Here is a 15,682-nt window from a genome sequence, read left to right as displayed (position 1 = left end):
CTGTCACAGTTATCGCGATAATAACGCGTTAACACAAATTCGTTTTAACGCCACTAATTTCTTTAACGCAATCGATCTTTCGGAGATCTAGGGTGAAGATACTGGCATCATATGCAAATAGAAACCCTAAGGAATCCATTGGTATCAATCATGTCATACTAGCTTGTTGCAAAAGGAGGCTAAATAACATTCCAAACTCCAAAACTGTCATGGCCAATTACAAAGGAGTCCTTTGACCTCTGACCTCAAGATATGTGAATGTAAATGGGTTCTCTGGGTACCCACGAGTCTCCCCTTTACAGACATGCCCACTTTATGATAATCACATGCAGTTTGGGACAAGTCATAGTCAAGTCAGTACACTGACAGCTGTCGTTGCCTGTTGGGCTGCAGTTTGCCATGTTATGATTTGAGCATATTTTTTATGCTAAATGCAGTACCTGTGAGGGTTTCTGGACAATATTTGTCATTGTTTTGTGTTGTTAATTGATTTCCAATAATACATATATACATACATTTGCATAAAGCAAGCATATTTACCCACTCCCATGTTGATACGAGTATTAAATAATCTCCCTTTAAGGTACATTTTGAACAGATCAAAATTAATTTGCAATTAATCATGGACAATCGTGTAATTAATCGCGATTAAATATTTGAATCGATTGACAGCCCTAGATTATCCGTATCCTCAAAAACGTGTGTGTTTTGAGTGTCAGTATGCCAACACACACACACACAACACGTAAACAGTATTGTTTGTAAAGTTTTTAACTCTTCCAGTAAGCGTGTACATTATCAAAACTTCTTTCCATATACATATTTTACTGTACTTCTGAATGTACATAGTGGCAGGTGTGTATATAGCTTTTTTAGTTGTGTGTGTCTGTACATGAGTGATGATCCTCAACAGCAGACCAGGATGTGTGTTGAAAATACACTTCAGACGTTCCGAATTTATAATATTGTCTCCTCCAGGAAATAGAACTACTTGCACATGAATGTCCTGTCAGCAGCTGCCTTAGACGTCGCTCTACTGTGACTGTAGTTGGGGGGGTGCGTTAATGTGTTTGCTATTCAATCACTGTCAAAACTGTTCAAGTGGTGTGTGGTGTTTTCCAGTGGGTTTGAATTAAGCTTAAAGTGATGGCTGCTCGAGCCAAAGATACCGTGTTATTACTTTGTTATGGTATGTGTTTCTTTTGTGCTATATTTTTTTATGTCATGGACTTCTGTTAGTGTTTTTTCTGTTTTCATGTTACTGCTCATTATCATATGGAGGTACAAAGTATACAAAAGCCTCCGTCATCAGTAATGCTCCTCGGAAATGTTGGTCTGTATAAAAACAAGAAGTTGAGTTGGGCCTGTTTGCTACTCGTCGGCTACTACGTGGACTGTCTTAGGAAGTACTGAAATGAGTATCATTTGGACAATGCTTAGTTATAATCCTTAACACTTTCATCATATCAAACTCAATTTGTGATACAATTTATGGCGGGCATTCCTTCTGCTATAACCATTAAATGCATTTTAACTCATTAGTTGCCTTTCTATACGGCAGTTTGCATTGTCAGTGGCGGAGTCCGCCATTTAAAATTGTGTACACATGCACAAGAGAGTCTCAGGAAACGACACATGCATGTGCTGGATGAAATTAAGAAGACAAGGGCTGGCACATGCATATTTCATCATAATGACGTAATATATATTACATATTTGTATCAGTTCAAGAATAATTACAACTAATTATAAATCTGAAGTTATTGAAAAGACGTCAAATTTTCATAATTCCCAGAACATCACTAAGAATGGAACTCTGAGACGTTCTTAATGCGACCACCAGTAACCGCAGGTGGATTAAGGATGATAACTTTAAATGGGGATATCCAGAAGCGGTGATGTAATCGATATGATGATGAAGCTTGCTTCATTTTGGTTTAGTTCATTTTCCGTTAAATGAGCTATGAATACTCGGTATTCCCTCAGATGTGATCGAGTTCCAAGTAAGGATGCATCGGTCCGACTTTTTCAGTCCCGATACTGATAGCGAAACCTGGGCTTTGGGTATCGATCGATACCGACTAACGATCCGATACCAGTGTTTAATGAATAAGCTGTAGGCCTCACTGTGTGGAAGTGACTGACATCATTCTTTTATGTGTAAGGCGACATCCGGCTGGACTTAAATATTGCTTTCCTAACTTTGCAAAACAAAATGTAACAAATACATACATAGATATAAATGTATTTTATTGTTCTTTATTATTAAAATAATAAATCATACACCAGCAACTCGGTAAGAAATCTTCAAAATTAACAGGAATTACAATTCAAGAGTAAACCTTTTTAATGCAGTAATAAATTGGTTGAAACTTAAACAGGAATTAAAATTCCAGTCTATAATGTAAATAGTACATAAACATAGAATTGAATTGAATAGACCGGCCCCATTGTCACCGATACCAGATCCAGTTATTGGAGTCGGTGCGTCCCTACAAGAGTGACTCTCATTTCAGTACCTCATCTCAGCCTCCTCCTTTCAACCTCCGTTTCCTGAGCTGTCTGTGATTTTTGGACAAAGTCATGTTGGCTTGCCTTCCTGTTATGAGAGTGAAAGGAATCGGTTGGTAAACAATGTGCGAGCCTCTTTTTCTTTGCTGCTACAGTATAGGGCCGTTGGCACAGCATCTAAAATACAGTGCTGCCTACTGTACATGTCTACACGACTGGACCAAAGACAGATTTAACCTTATAGCAACCAATCAGAGCTGATTATTCATCTTTGCTTTGCTTTAAATCAGAATGACAAACAAGCCTAATGCTGCATGAGGGTAAATGACCTTTCTTACTTTAAGATTGTAATCGGCAACTCCTCAGACTGTGATTATTACTCTGTACAACTTAACTCATGACCGGGGGGGGGGCTTTTGAATACAGTTACCTGTATTTCCATGGAGATCATCAGATTTTTATGATTCCTGTCATGTATTTAATTGTTCCTGCTGTTCATTTTTTTTCTCTCTGTGAATCCACATTCTCCCTCTTGCATGCATATTTTTGTATGATTTGATAAATATGTTTTTAATCCCATGTAATCAGTATGTCTTAAGTTCATTTGATTACATTCTACATGTCTTTATTTATGTTGATTTGGACACACATTTTATTTGTGACATGGAAATTGCATATGAATTTATAAACTATCATGACCATTGCAATTTGGTGAGCTTGGAATTGTAAGGTTCTCTAATGTTTTGGTCAGATATTAAGATATTTATGTATAGCCGATCTTATGGCTGATTGCTGAAAAAGATTGTGAAAATGCAAAATTTAAACATTTGGAAAGTTGTTACATGAGTTGTAAATGTCCCCAAACAGAGTAGATGAAGCCATACAGTTCCAAGCTCATGACTTGTCTTTTCTCTGTCCACATGGCTGTAATTCTGTATGTCAAGTCTCTTCATGCACTGTCACGTCTGCTTGAACTTGTCTTCCTTCACTATTCTGAGCAAATACCCAAGTTTCTTTGGCTGTGATGGACTTGCAGACATGACAGTGAAAGTGGTGTTAAGATTTTGTTGATTTTTTTTTTTTAGCCTTGGTGTCCCTTGTATAAAATCTAATAAAGCGCTGTTATATATCATCTCATTGCTCTGCGCCCGTAACTGTTCTTTAACAACAACAACCACCACAATCGCCGTCACTTCAGTAGTTGGACAGAAGTGTTTAAATCAGGATCTTCTGTCTACTTAAAGGACCACTGGAATTTTAAGTGACACACTGCATTCATGAAGCCTCAGCAGTGAGTTTGGTCTCTGCTACCAGAGAAACAAGCTCAAGTCACATATTCAAAGGCAGCTGTGTGTCACATAGAAACATGGGATTTATTCTTGAATGCATTACAGTAAAAGTCTGCAGGACATGTTAGGTTCTTTATGCACTAAACCATAAACTGTTACCAGCAGGTTATTTTTATATTTCTGACTTATGTGACTCATAGTGGTCATGTCAAAAAAGACCAATAATTATATATACCTAGTCGTGTTCTTTGTTTCAACGTGCAAATGTTGATTCACTGAACAGAAAAGGCTTTTTCTGAAAGGTCACTGTGTAATTCCCCATAGATACATTTTGTAGATCCAGTGTTCCCAACCTGGGGGTCGGGACCCTCCGAGGGGTCACAGGATAAATCTGAGGGGTCGCCAAACAGGCATTCTTGCCAACGGTCCCGATTTTCCCAGGAGGCTCCCATTTTTCATTGCCTTCTCCCGGTTTCCTTGCGGGGTCACAATTCTCCCGATTTATGGCAATTTTAACACTTTTTTTTCCTTTTCATTATCTCAACCTGTTTCCGGCACAGTACAGCGTGTATAAGCTCCGCTGTTTCCACCCAGACGACATTAGAGCTACACCAAATGTCGTTTCCCAGCGGAAGAGAGCAGTCTATGCTTCTGAAACAGTGCAGTTTGAGCTGCGCTCGCTCCTGGGTTCCGCGCACATCACAGCGTGCAGCGCCCGAAGTCGGGCTTTGCTCGTCGTAGCGAAAAGCCGTCGTGGCTCAGCGGAAACCATTGGAAATAATGGGGTTCAGAGCGCAGTGATGTCGTTGTCGCGTTGTGTCTGAAACGACCTTCAGTGAGTGAGAGACGGAGAGAGAAATGGAGAGAGCTGTCTGAAAGAAATGCTCAAGCAGGAGCAAAAAATGAATAAAAACTGATTAATATTAGTTTATGCCAGAGATTTACACGCCAAGTTTATGCCAGAGGGGTGAATTAGTTTAATATAAAAATACTGTTGCAGTATACTTACAACTATTACTTTGTTATTTTAACTCTTTAAAAGTCACCAGAATGAAGGAAACAAAGTCTCTGATACTCAAATGTTTCTGGGGGAGGACCACCAGACTCCCTGCTTTGGTTTAGAAATACTCCCTATTTTTAAGGTCTCAGGGCAAATATGCAAACAGGTCAGTTTTTTAGATGTTCCTCTAATCTTTGCTTTTTCATGCAAAAGACTCCCGCACACTTGCAGTCAGAGATATTTAATAATAAAGTTTCGATACATATAACCTGATGAAGGTCTGTGCAGAAGACAATATAAGTGCAGAGGACAGTGTGCCAGAGTGTTTTTGTTCTATATTGTCGAGCTAAGGTCTTCTCCCACGCACCTGATGACCTACAGTTGTGCAAATATTCAAAATTCAAAAGTTCAAAATTGTACCTGATTTATTCAAATAAAACCGGAAGAGAGTTTGGCTGACCTGCCCATAATCTGGAGCAGTTGTTCTCAACATGGGGGTCGGGTCCGCCCATGGGGTCACAAAATAATTTTTCTAATCAAGGATTTTTCTGGGTAATTTTATGAAATGAAACAATCTGAGAAGGAAGTCTTAGGTTGAAGAGGCCATGTGACGAGGGGTCGCAAGATGGCATAACTTTATTTTCAGGGGTCACAAGAGAGAAAGGTTGGGGAGATGAACATTAGATTCTGCAATACTGCTGTAAACAAGAACCACCATTATGTTGGACCAAACAACGGCGGCATAATGCTGCCCCGGTGTGTGATTTTAGATAGCACGCCAGCATTCCGGGAGCAAAAGAGGCGTGACGTGTTACACAATAGACGGCGGCGTCTAGTGTGTGTGTGTGTGCGTGTAGTCCCGCCGTGCCGGCTGTCCTTATCGCACAGACGTCAGCTCGGCTCTGTGACTACTGTCCACCCATTCCGTGTCCGTACCTTTCATACAGAACAGCGAGGCGGAATAACGGCGCAACATTCCCGCCTCGAACAGGCTGTGTGAAAAGGGGCAACTGACTAAATCAGCCTCAACTCCATGAGAGGTTACACTACATATCACAGATCAAATAAAAGGGTCCAAAACTCTTCCCTCGGGTAAGTGTCTTGATCTACCAACAGACCGAATCTGATCAAAGCTCTTCTGCATTCTTGAGCCAAATTCTGAAATTATCTGAAAAGAAATAAATTATGATCAAAGTAAATATCCAGGCGTATTGAACTAACTGTAATCCCACCCTCAGATTAACCAGCATACAGAGATAGAGGGATGTGAGAATGAAGTCTCCTGCTTCTGTGTGTTTGTGTCTCTTGCGTGTTTTAACATGTTTTCACTGTGAACCAGTTTCTGCAGCGGTGAGGGCCTCTTAATGAGCCCTACTGGACTGAGGCCCAATAGTGTTCTTCTTCGTCTCCGTCCCTTCCGTCGCACTTTCTGCTCATGCATGTCTAATCTTGACATCATCTTTTGCAAGAGTATTTGCTTTAAGTGTTTTTCTCAACTACTTTGACGTTTCGTTTCAGCGTTAAGAGTTGAAACTGTTTAAGAGTTGTAACTGGTGAACTGGTTACTTTTACTGCATGGGCTGAAATATGGGCTATTTGTTGTTTCGTGGTCCTTCTTGCAGTGCTGAAGTATGCACCTATTTGTCCCCCTGGGCTTTTTCTTAAAGAGACAGACACTGGACCACAGTTGGGGCTGATTTTTTTCCTGATAATGTGGGTATAGAAAAGAGGTTTGCTCAGCAGAGAAGTATTACCACCTCTCTCGCGATGGGTCTGGGAGCTGTTCCCCCTTCCACCTACATCTGTTATTTGTCTCATGATGTTTGTTTCATTAGATTTGCCCCGTCGTGTTAACCCTGTCATGTCACCTACTGTATTTTATATTGTCTTGTCAGGTATCACCTGTCTTGTCTTGCTCCACTAAAAAAAAATCCATTCGCATTCATATTTCCAGTGTTTCTTTGTGTGTTTTCAACTCCTGAAGTTTTGCTTATAGGAAATGACTCATTCCTGTTTGATGGTAAGTCTTAATGGATGCAGGTATCTCTCTCTTCCGGTGCCATGTGACTGTATGTTACATTGCTCTTATAATTGAGTAGATGTGGCTCTGTCTGCAGTGGTAGTCAGCTGAGGTGAAGATCAGCTTTAAGGTATTAATATCCAACCTCAAGTTTAATTCTATATTTCACTGACCGTCAACAAATCCTGTGAAAAGAACAAAACCATCAATGAACTGATCCTACTAACGTGTTCTGTCTGTGTATCAATTAAAAACACATCAGTGAGTCACACTGTTGAACTGGGTGACATGTTCCTTCAGTATTTTAGTTTATTTAGACTCAGTCCCACACACACCATCCTGCTGTCACTAATACTCACTAGACCAAGGGTTCTCAAACTCTTTTGGTGCCAGCATCATGCTTACTACCATTTATACTCTTAGATGCCATTGGCGCTATTTGTATTCTAAAACTTTTCAACCTAAATACTTCAGACCTGTTTCATAGTGATAAACAGAAACACATTCCAATCTAAATCATGTTAAGATAATATGAGATAATCCTTTATTGGTCCCACCGCAGGTAAATTTCCAATGTTATTGAATATAAATACCACTTAAATACCTTTAAACAGAGAGTGATGAAGATGTATTTAGACTTAACTTGACAGCATTTATATCCGACATTTGTAGTAATTGATCTTAAAAGCGTTCAGAAAATGAACAGTAGCAAGACTGGCATAGTCCTAATATATAATTAAACTAACCAGTCTAAAGCTGACTGTCAGTTAAATAATGAACTTATTTCTGTGTCACAATCATATCAGAGTTTCTAACAGCACAAAGCTAGCGTGGGTGGTAGTAATGGACAAAATATGCTTGTTTTATTGCTGCAAATGGTCCCCATCTGTAGATATGTACTTTTTAATGATACAGCATTTTATAATTTATTGCTCATTATTTTGCGGACCCCCTGACAGAGTGCCACAGACCCCACTTTGAGAATCACTGCACTACTAGAGCACCAAATGTGGATTAATCAGCTGCAGAAAATAGTCCCAAACAAATGCACTGTTTTACTCCTGATTGCGTAATGTTTGCTAAAAGGTACAGTGACCAGCTGTTTTAGGAGATGATCTTGTCCTTTTTTTTTACTATGAAACTATATTTGTGAGCAGTTTTTAAAACGAATTATCAGTGGGAAGAAATGTGCTTGGGACTGAGGGGCCCAGAGAGGGCTGGGTAGACTGAAATACTGAGAGATGGACTAACGTTGTTGGTTTTTGTTTTTCACGCCATCTGTTGACAATAAGAGAACTATAGAGTAAAACCAGCCTCATCCTTTAAGTTTATTTGTGAGAATGAATGACACTGAAACTGAATTCCCCTCAATGCTGCTTAGAAATGAAGTCTGTTTCGTACCCACTGGTCCCTCATGAAAACACTAATAGAATTTGGTCTAATTTCCTATAGGTAGCTGGAGTTGGTGGAGCGGTAGTGGAGTGTGTGATCCGTCTGCAAATGTTCTCTCTCTCTGTGTCTCCGTCCACAGGTCAAGTCTGTCATCAACCTGCTGTTTGCTGCCTACACAGGAGACGTCTCTGCACTGAGGAGGTGAACAGCTCACACTCTTTCTTCAGCCAGTGGAGTCCATTCCCAAAATGTAAACTCTGTGCAAACACAGAAAGGTGGTGAAAAACCTCCGACCTCTCCTCTCTGTCCTCTCTGAGCTGAGTGAGACAGCTTTGGTGACCTCGAGTGGCAGAAAGAGGAACCTGAAAGAAGTTTAACTGATCAGTGGAGTTTTCATTTAAACAAACAGTTTTAGATTCACTGTTACCAAAACTTGTGTGTGTCCTTGAGGTCACGCATGCGTTTCCTTCATCATAAAAAAATACCTTGATACAGCATTGGAGGCGGGCTCCCGTTCATTCCTATGAGAGTTGCTCAGTGGCGCATGAAGCCAAAATGGCTCGACTGCTGAGTGATAAAGTACACGGATCATACGGCGATCTTCCTCATCCACTGGGCCCATAGAGCAGATGTAGTAGTGTTTCCTTTAACTCTGCCTCCCAGCCCTCGCTCCAGCCTCGGTCTGGGTCTCATTCACATGAAAGGAGGAAGGGAAATAACTCTGGATTCAGCTATTAGTGCATTTTACAACTTTTAGGACCTAATGATTTAAATAAGGGCTATTGGAGTGTTCATACTGGGAAGTTGATTTACCAAAAAAAAATTATCCGCTGAGCTACAGACGTCTCTTTCCCAATGTGAGTCTATTGGAAAAAGTCTTTTAGGGCCCAATGGCAACACGTGACGGACACGGAAGGTGTAGTACCACCGTTTGGTTACTACAGCACTTCTTGAGGTCAAAACCTCCACAGGGAACCTTTAAGTAGAAGGAAATGATTTATGGTGATGATGGTAAACTACCAATGGCACGGCTATGGCACCTTATATAATACGTGTCATTTTTATAAAAAATGCAATAATTGAAGGTACTTCTGCATACTAGTTACACAACCTTTTGTGTGTAGGTTTGCGCTGTCATCCATGGACATGGAGCAGAGGGACTACGACTCTAGAACGGCCCTCCATGTGGCAGCAGCTGAAGGTAACGTGCAGCCTAACATCAACCTGTTCATCTTGATTTCGGACCCCAGGAAGACTAGCTGGTGCTATTGGCATCAGCTAATGGGGATCCTTTTTAAATAAATAAATAAATCTTTATTCACACTGCAGCTGTCATACAATGTTTGTCATTCAGCGTGCATCAAAATCTAATTTCAAAAAAAGTATAATACGTATGCTCAACCCTGTCCACATATTTTGTGTATTTTTGGTCTGGGGCCTTATGTCCAAATATGAGAAATGTTCATATTTATATTTTAAACAGTAGGGGTGTTCTTATGGAATGTCATTTCTTTCAATATTAAATAAATAAATATGGCTATGAAATAAATCCTGAAATAAATACTACTTTAATTTATATCAGGGGACTTTTATTTCATGATGCCACATTTATTTCACAGCTCTTTTTATTTGCATCTGTTATATTCAAATGAATGGGGCGTGGTTATCTCCGCCATATCAGCAAACTTTCCATTGAAGTAGTCTCCCAGCTGCAGGTTGTGAGGCGGAGGGGCTGCATGGGTGCGCTCCCTAGCTAGAATTAGCTAACTACTGTTCTAACTCTATGAGATAACCATACCCCATTCATTTGAATATAACAGATGGAAATAAAAAAGAGCTGTGAAATAAATTTAGCATTAGGAAATAAAAGTCTCCTGAAATAAATAAATGTGGAATTATGAAATAAAACTCCCTTGAAATAAATAAATAAATGTGGAATTATAGATAAATTTCCCCTGAAATAAATAAATAAATAGATAAATAAATGCATAAATAAAAAAATGTGGAATAATGAAATAAAAGTCCCCTGAAATAAATAAATAAATGTGGAATAATGTTCCCTGAAATAAATAAAAGTCCTTGTAGCCGTCCTATAACAGTCCTTTGAAAAATGTCCTTTTTTGAAAATAAAAAACATTTATGTATTTAACTATATTGACGAATTTATATATTTATCTTTACATTTCTTTATGTATGTGTATATTATTGGCTTATTTATTTACAGTATTTCAGGATTTATTTCATGGGCATAATTATTTATTTGTGTATTTATTTATTTGATATTGAATGAAATGGCATTTCATAGCTTCCAACTTTATGGCAACTATTTGGGGAAGGCCCTTACCTGTTTTAATGTGACAAATGAAATGCCCCATCTGGTGGAGCCTTCCCAGAAGAGTGGAGGCTGTGATACCAGCATATTAATGCTCATGGTTTTTGGATGAGATGTTCAACAGCCATCACATAACTCCTGGCTGTCCCCGTACTTTTTTAAGATTATAATTGGAATCAAGCACACGCCCTCTTCACGGTATGAAGTTGTTACATGCATGCTTTGTATTTGTTAAATTAGGACAGTGCAATATGTTAAATTAGGACAGTGCAATATGTTGCATCTGTGCAATATTAGACTATTGTCTGTGCAATATGGGCAAGACGGTAGACGGTGCAGTGCACTACCTGGGTGCAATACCTGCCATGGTGTGTGTGATAGTATGTGCCATTATGTATGTGGACTGTGTATGTGTTGAAACATCTGTTTCTGTGGAACTGTTTCCCTGTCTTGTGTGGAATCGTTTATTATTGTTGTTGATGTTTTTTTTATTTCGTGTTTGTAACCGCAGTTGGACGGAGTCCAGGAAACATGTCCCCACGGGGACAATAAAAATATATCTTATCTTATTTCCAACCTCTGCTCTGCTTTCAGGACACACAGAGGTGGTGAGCTTCCTCCTAGAGGCTTGCAAGGTGAACCCAGTACCCAGAGACAGGTGAGTGTAGACTCCATCATCAGCGTGGTCTTCCTCACCATCTGTACCTCTTTGTTCTTTTTATGGAGCAGAAATGTCACATGATGTCAGGCTCTCCATCTTGTGGCTTGTATGTGAAAGGAGAATGTGTGTGTGTGTGAGTGCAAGAATGAATTATGTCTTGTACAGCCCCTCATAACTGAGACCATAAACTCATGTTTACCCCTCAAGTAACTTCAGGAAATGTAAAAATGTGAATGGCTCTCTCTAGAGCCAGTGTTTGGTTTGTCCATTCTGGGCTACTGTAGAATGCATATTATGAATAATAAATGTGAACTATGAACATTATATTCCATTTCTGCCAATCCTACACACTGGTCCTTTAAGTGCTTTATGTAAAGGTTTGTGGCAAAGATGTCTGTTTATGAATGACATTACCTTTCATTACCATTTTTGGGCAGACATGGATGGAAACTTGACTGGTTGGCGGAGACATACAACTGTGAGGCGGTAATTCTAGTTTGATATACCAATATTTTCTTTGTACAGATGGGGGAACACGCCGATGGAAGAAGCGGTGCACTTTGGCCACCACGATGTGGTCACCATCCTGCAGAGCTACCATGACAAATACATCCCACCTGCTGGTGCTGACAACAAGGAGAGCGCTGAGACGAGCCTGGACAGCCTGCTGTAGACCCCCTGCACACTTCTACAATACTTAAGGTTCCTACGCAACAGTGGACCATTGTGCTTTTCTGGAATAACATTGTACATTAGTGACCACACTTTTGAAATGTGTGTGATGAATTAGTTATTGTTGCTTTGTCCAGTCTGGTGTGCTTTGCTTTCTGGCTGTACATCGTTGCTCTTCGTCATATCTCTCCCTCCCCTCTGTCATAATGTAGTGTGTGTTGTATGTGTGAGTGAGCACCTTATCAATACTGTTTAAACAAATGATACAATATCTGGATATCTGTAATGCAATCACGTTTACAGTATATTAATCATGTAATGTAAATGTAAACTGTAAATCACCTTTGTGCTATCCCAGAATATATAAATTGTATCAAAGTGTATTAGTTTAGTTACAGTATAGTTCATGTTATACTATTCTCTACCTGGAAATATTTGGGGTAGTGCTCCGACTGTATTAGTTTTGTGTGCGATAGTGAGGTGTGTGGAAATTCTGATATAGATTTTATAATGCGTCTCTGATTGTGTAAATGTACAGAGGCTCACAGGCGTTATGCTGACATATTGCAGTTATGTGTCTGTTTGATCTCCATATAGCTGCATCTATATTCTCAGATTGTTCTCCTGACTGTTGCGAGGTCAGCGGCAGGTTTTAATGAAGCTTCATCTCCTTTGAAGTCATTGAAAGATTGTACTCCGAATGTATTTTTCAGTGGCAACACTTGCAATAGAAGCGCTATGTATTTATTTCATTCATTCGTTTCAGAGATTTTTTTTAAAGAGTAAAATTCATCTAAAGATGTAATATTGTGTAAGCATCACAACATTGTGTTGCATCTGGGATAAAGGAAAGTTGGTTTCTTTATTTTTGTTTTTATAGTTAAATTTGTCTGTGTGCGCGTTAGTAGTTTTTAAAGGTATAATATGCAAGATTTTCCTAAAAAAACAATGTATGGACTGGTACAAAAATAATCCCTCTCAATCATCACTTATGCCTCACTAGAAGTGTTGTGTTGGTGTCTGTTTCTGCAGAGACCCTGCAGCCCTTTGCTTTGATTTCCTCTTTTCTTCTTATTTTGCTGTGTTCTGAATATTTCTGGGCTTCAGCAAAGAGCGTTTGGGCCCCATGTGTGGGTGTAACCCCCAGCCAATAACAGCACGCAAGGCGTGCAGCCTGTTCAGGTCATACTGCCGCTTTGTCACGCCCCTTGGCGTCTGATACCGAGGCACAAGTCCCCCTTTAGCTCCATCAGATACAAAGCGGCCGTATTTGAGGGATGAGAACGGATTGTGTGTTCTTATGTGCATGAGCTCCAGACAGTGTTCTCCCTGCTCCTCTGTCTCTCGGTGTATCAGTTTGAGTTTGACCGAGGGCAGCGCTGAGCCCCACACACAACAGACGGATAAAGCCTGCCCTTCGGCTCCATTTATTAAAAATCCGGCAACGAGCACCTTCCTACAGAGTTGTGCACATTTGTGGTCGTGTTTATTTGTGTTTTTAGAATGTAACCGCTGAGAAACAATCAGAAAATAACATTTTATTTCTCTGATTCACTACTTTGTTCTCACTAACGCCGCTCCCTCTCTTCATTCACTCTATAGCTCTCTCGACCATCGCTGCTGCAGTAACATATTATACCTTTAAACTTGACAAATAATGTTGATAAGTAAGCGGGTCATTTGCGTTTCCCATACATCCTCCATCCTTCCTGTCAACAATGTCAGCAACCAAATTCCTTCCCAGATTATAATGATTCCGTGACTCCATATGATGAATACATATTTTTGCAAATTGGATGGATCGTCACATTGTTGGGTTTTCCTGCACAGAACAATCTCAGCAGCACAAGGACAATTTATAAAACTTTTGACAATTACCAATCTGAATGGACTTCTTGCAGTAATTGTTATTGAAGTATTCTGATGTTACCTATGCACTAGAAAGGTATTTCCAAATGCTCTTTCACACAGATCGAATCCAAATCAAAGACTACTGTACTGTAAGAATGTACTGAATTTCCCCTCAATGACGTTGACATGAACAATGCATATTGTACAATAACTGTGACCTGAACTAAAAAAAATGTGTCAACACACAGGATTCAAGTTATGCAGTCACATTCCAAGTGGTAGTTTTTCATGGTCGCACTGTAGCGCTGTATTTCCTGAACACTGGAATTTATATATATATATATATTTCACATGCAGTGTATTTTCTCATTCAAAATTAGCTTGACCACTTAAATTTCACAATAGTGATTCCTATTGTTTGATCTGGAAAATTTGCGAACAAAGCAGGAGACACAAAGTCCAGAAAATATTAAGCACACGGAACCCAAGAGGTCACAAGTGTCCAGACTACCTGATGAGTCAAAAGTAAATGTATGTAAATTGGTTAAATAATTGAACAACAAAGTCATATATATAAACTCCAATGAGTTGGTTTTTAAAAACAAATGCTAGTTTCTCATCTGCATTGCAGCCATTCTGCCAACAGTTTGTAGACATGTCTGTAATTCGTGTCCCAAAATGGGAGATATTGACGGTGTCAGAAATTCTCGATATTTCGATTCGGAATGACAAGTAGGAGGCTGACGTTTACGTTTTTTCCCACTCGGGGCTCGTAATTACAGTGTGCCACAGAGCGCCATCTAGTGAGCCGTGGTGGTACTGTCAAATGTTTACATTAAATTAAAAATTCAAATTTTTGGCGAATTACAAAGGTAGTTATTTTTATTTTATTTACAGCCCAGTTTATTTTTTTTTTTATCCTTTTTTGTCGTTATATTTTTTGTCATTTATTTGGGAATTTTTGAACACTCATAAGTGGGCCTTAAGTTACAAAAGGTTGAGAACCCCTGGTTTAAACAATATGACTGGAATGCGTCAACCCTAACCCCTAGCTAACCTATAGCCCACGTAGGCACAGTGATGCTCATGAGATTATATTCACCATTTTAGTTTAGCATGGTAACATTTGCAAACTGCAAATCAGCACTAAACACAAAGTACAGCTGAGGTTGATGGGAATATCATTAGTTTTGGTCATAAATACAATCTCATAGCAATCATTTCAGTAAAGAAAATGAAAAAAAAGCGGCAACCTCAAGTTTTTAAAGGACCAATCTGAATTATAAATATTCAGGGTACAGTACACATCAACCTATTGAAGACTTTGAGTCTTAGATGGAAAATATAAATTGTATGTACTTTTCATATAATCATTAGTGAAAATATAGGATTGTTTCACTCCTTTCATCCATTCAACCATACTGATGTAAACAAACGTGTAATATGTAACATGTAGCTTTGTGTCAGTGATTTCAGGCTCCATCCCATGATGTGTTAATAGAAAGAAGAAAATATTAACTGTTCAATTTTTACAGGAAATTTAAGTGTTTCAACTCACTCTCATGATGTATATGTAGTCAGTTATATTTAACTTGACTCATCAGGTAGTGACACGTGTTGCTTCTGGAACTCCATTTATGTAAGTGCTGCTAGAATGGTCAAGTACTACAATAATACAAAAGGACACATATTTCAGTAGGTGTAATGTGCCGTGCAGCTCTTCGACTTTCTGATGAAATGTTTTTCCTTATATTAAAAAAGCTTGGTATTTTTTAGTGGCGCAAGCTTGTGCGTTTTGACCAGGTGATGTAGAGGTCAGGACAGATTCTCCAAGAAAACTGAAAACAAGCGGTCAAGACAGGAGGCCGCTGAATGTGTTTGTCCTTTTCTCTGTATAAATAAAGTTGTTCAGTACTGTATAATGCAAATGTAATTTCTCTTGGCACTGGGATGA

General features: G+C 39.2%; 1 protein-coding gene across 1 annotated transcript in view; it reads left to right on the top strand.

Moving 5' to 3' along the window:
• The window catches only part of glsb (glutaminase b), a 50,510-nt gene extending 36,074 nt beyond the window's left edge, over nt 1-14,436 (top strand). The window contains exons 15-18 of the mRNA XM_037789927.1: nt 8,352-8,413; nt 9,337-9,413; nt 11,139-11,202; nt 11,731-14,436. Of these exons, the coding sequence (XP_037645855.1) occupies nt 8,352-8,413; nt 9,337-9,413; nt 11,139-11,202; nt 11,731-11,878 (351 nt within the window). The 3' untranslated portion in view covers nt 11,879-14,436. The remainder of the gene's footprint in view (nt 1-8,351; nt 8,414-9,336; nt 9,414-11,138; nt 11,203-11,730) is intronic.
• The last annotated feature ends 1,246 nt before the right edge of the window (nt 14,437-15,682 follow it).

This window comes from Sebastes umbrosus, chromosome 13 (genome assembly GCF_015220745.1).
Source record: "Sebastes umbrosus isolate fSebUmb1 chromosome 13, fSebUmb1.pri, whole genome shotgun sequence".
In the NCBI taxonomy this organism is placed as follows: Eukaryota; Metazoa; Chordata; class Actinopteri; order Perciformes; family Sebastidae; genus Sebastes; species Sebastes umbrosus.
This window is presented reverse-complemented; position numbering and strand designations above follow the sequence as displayed.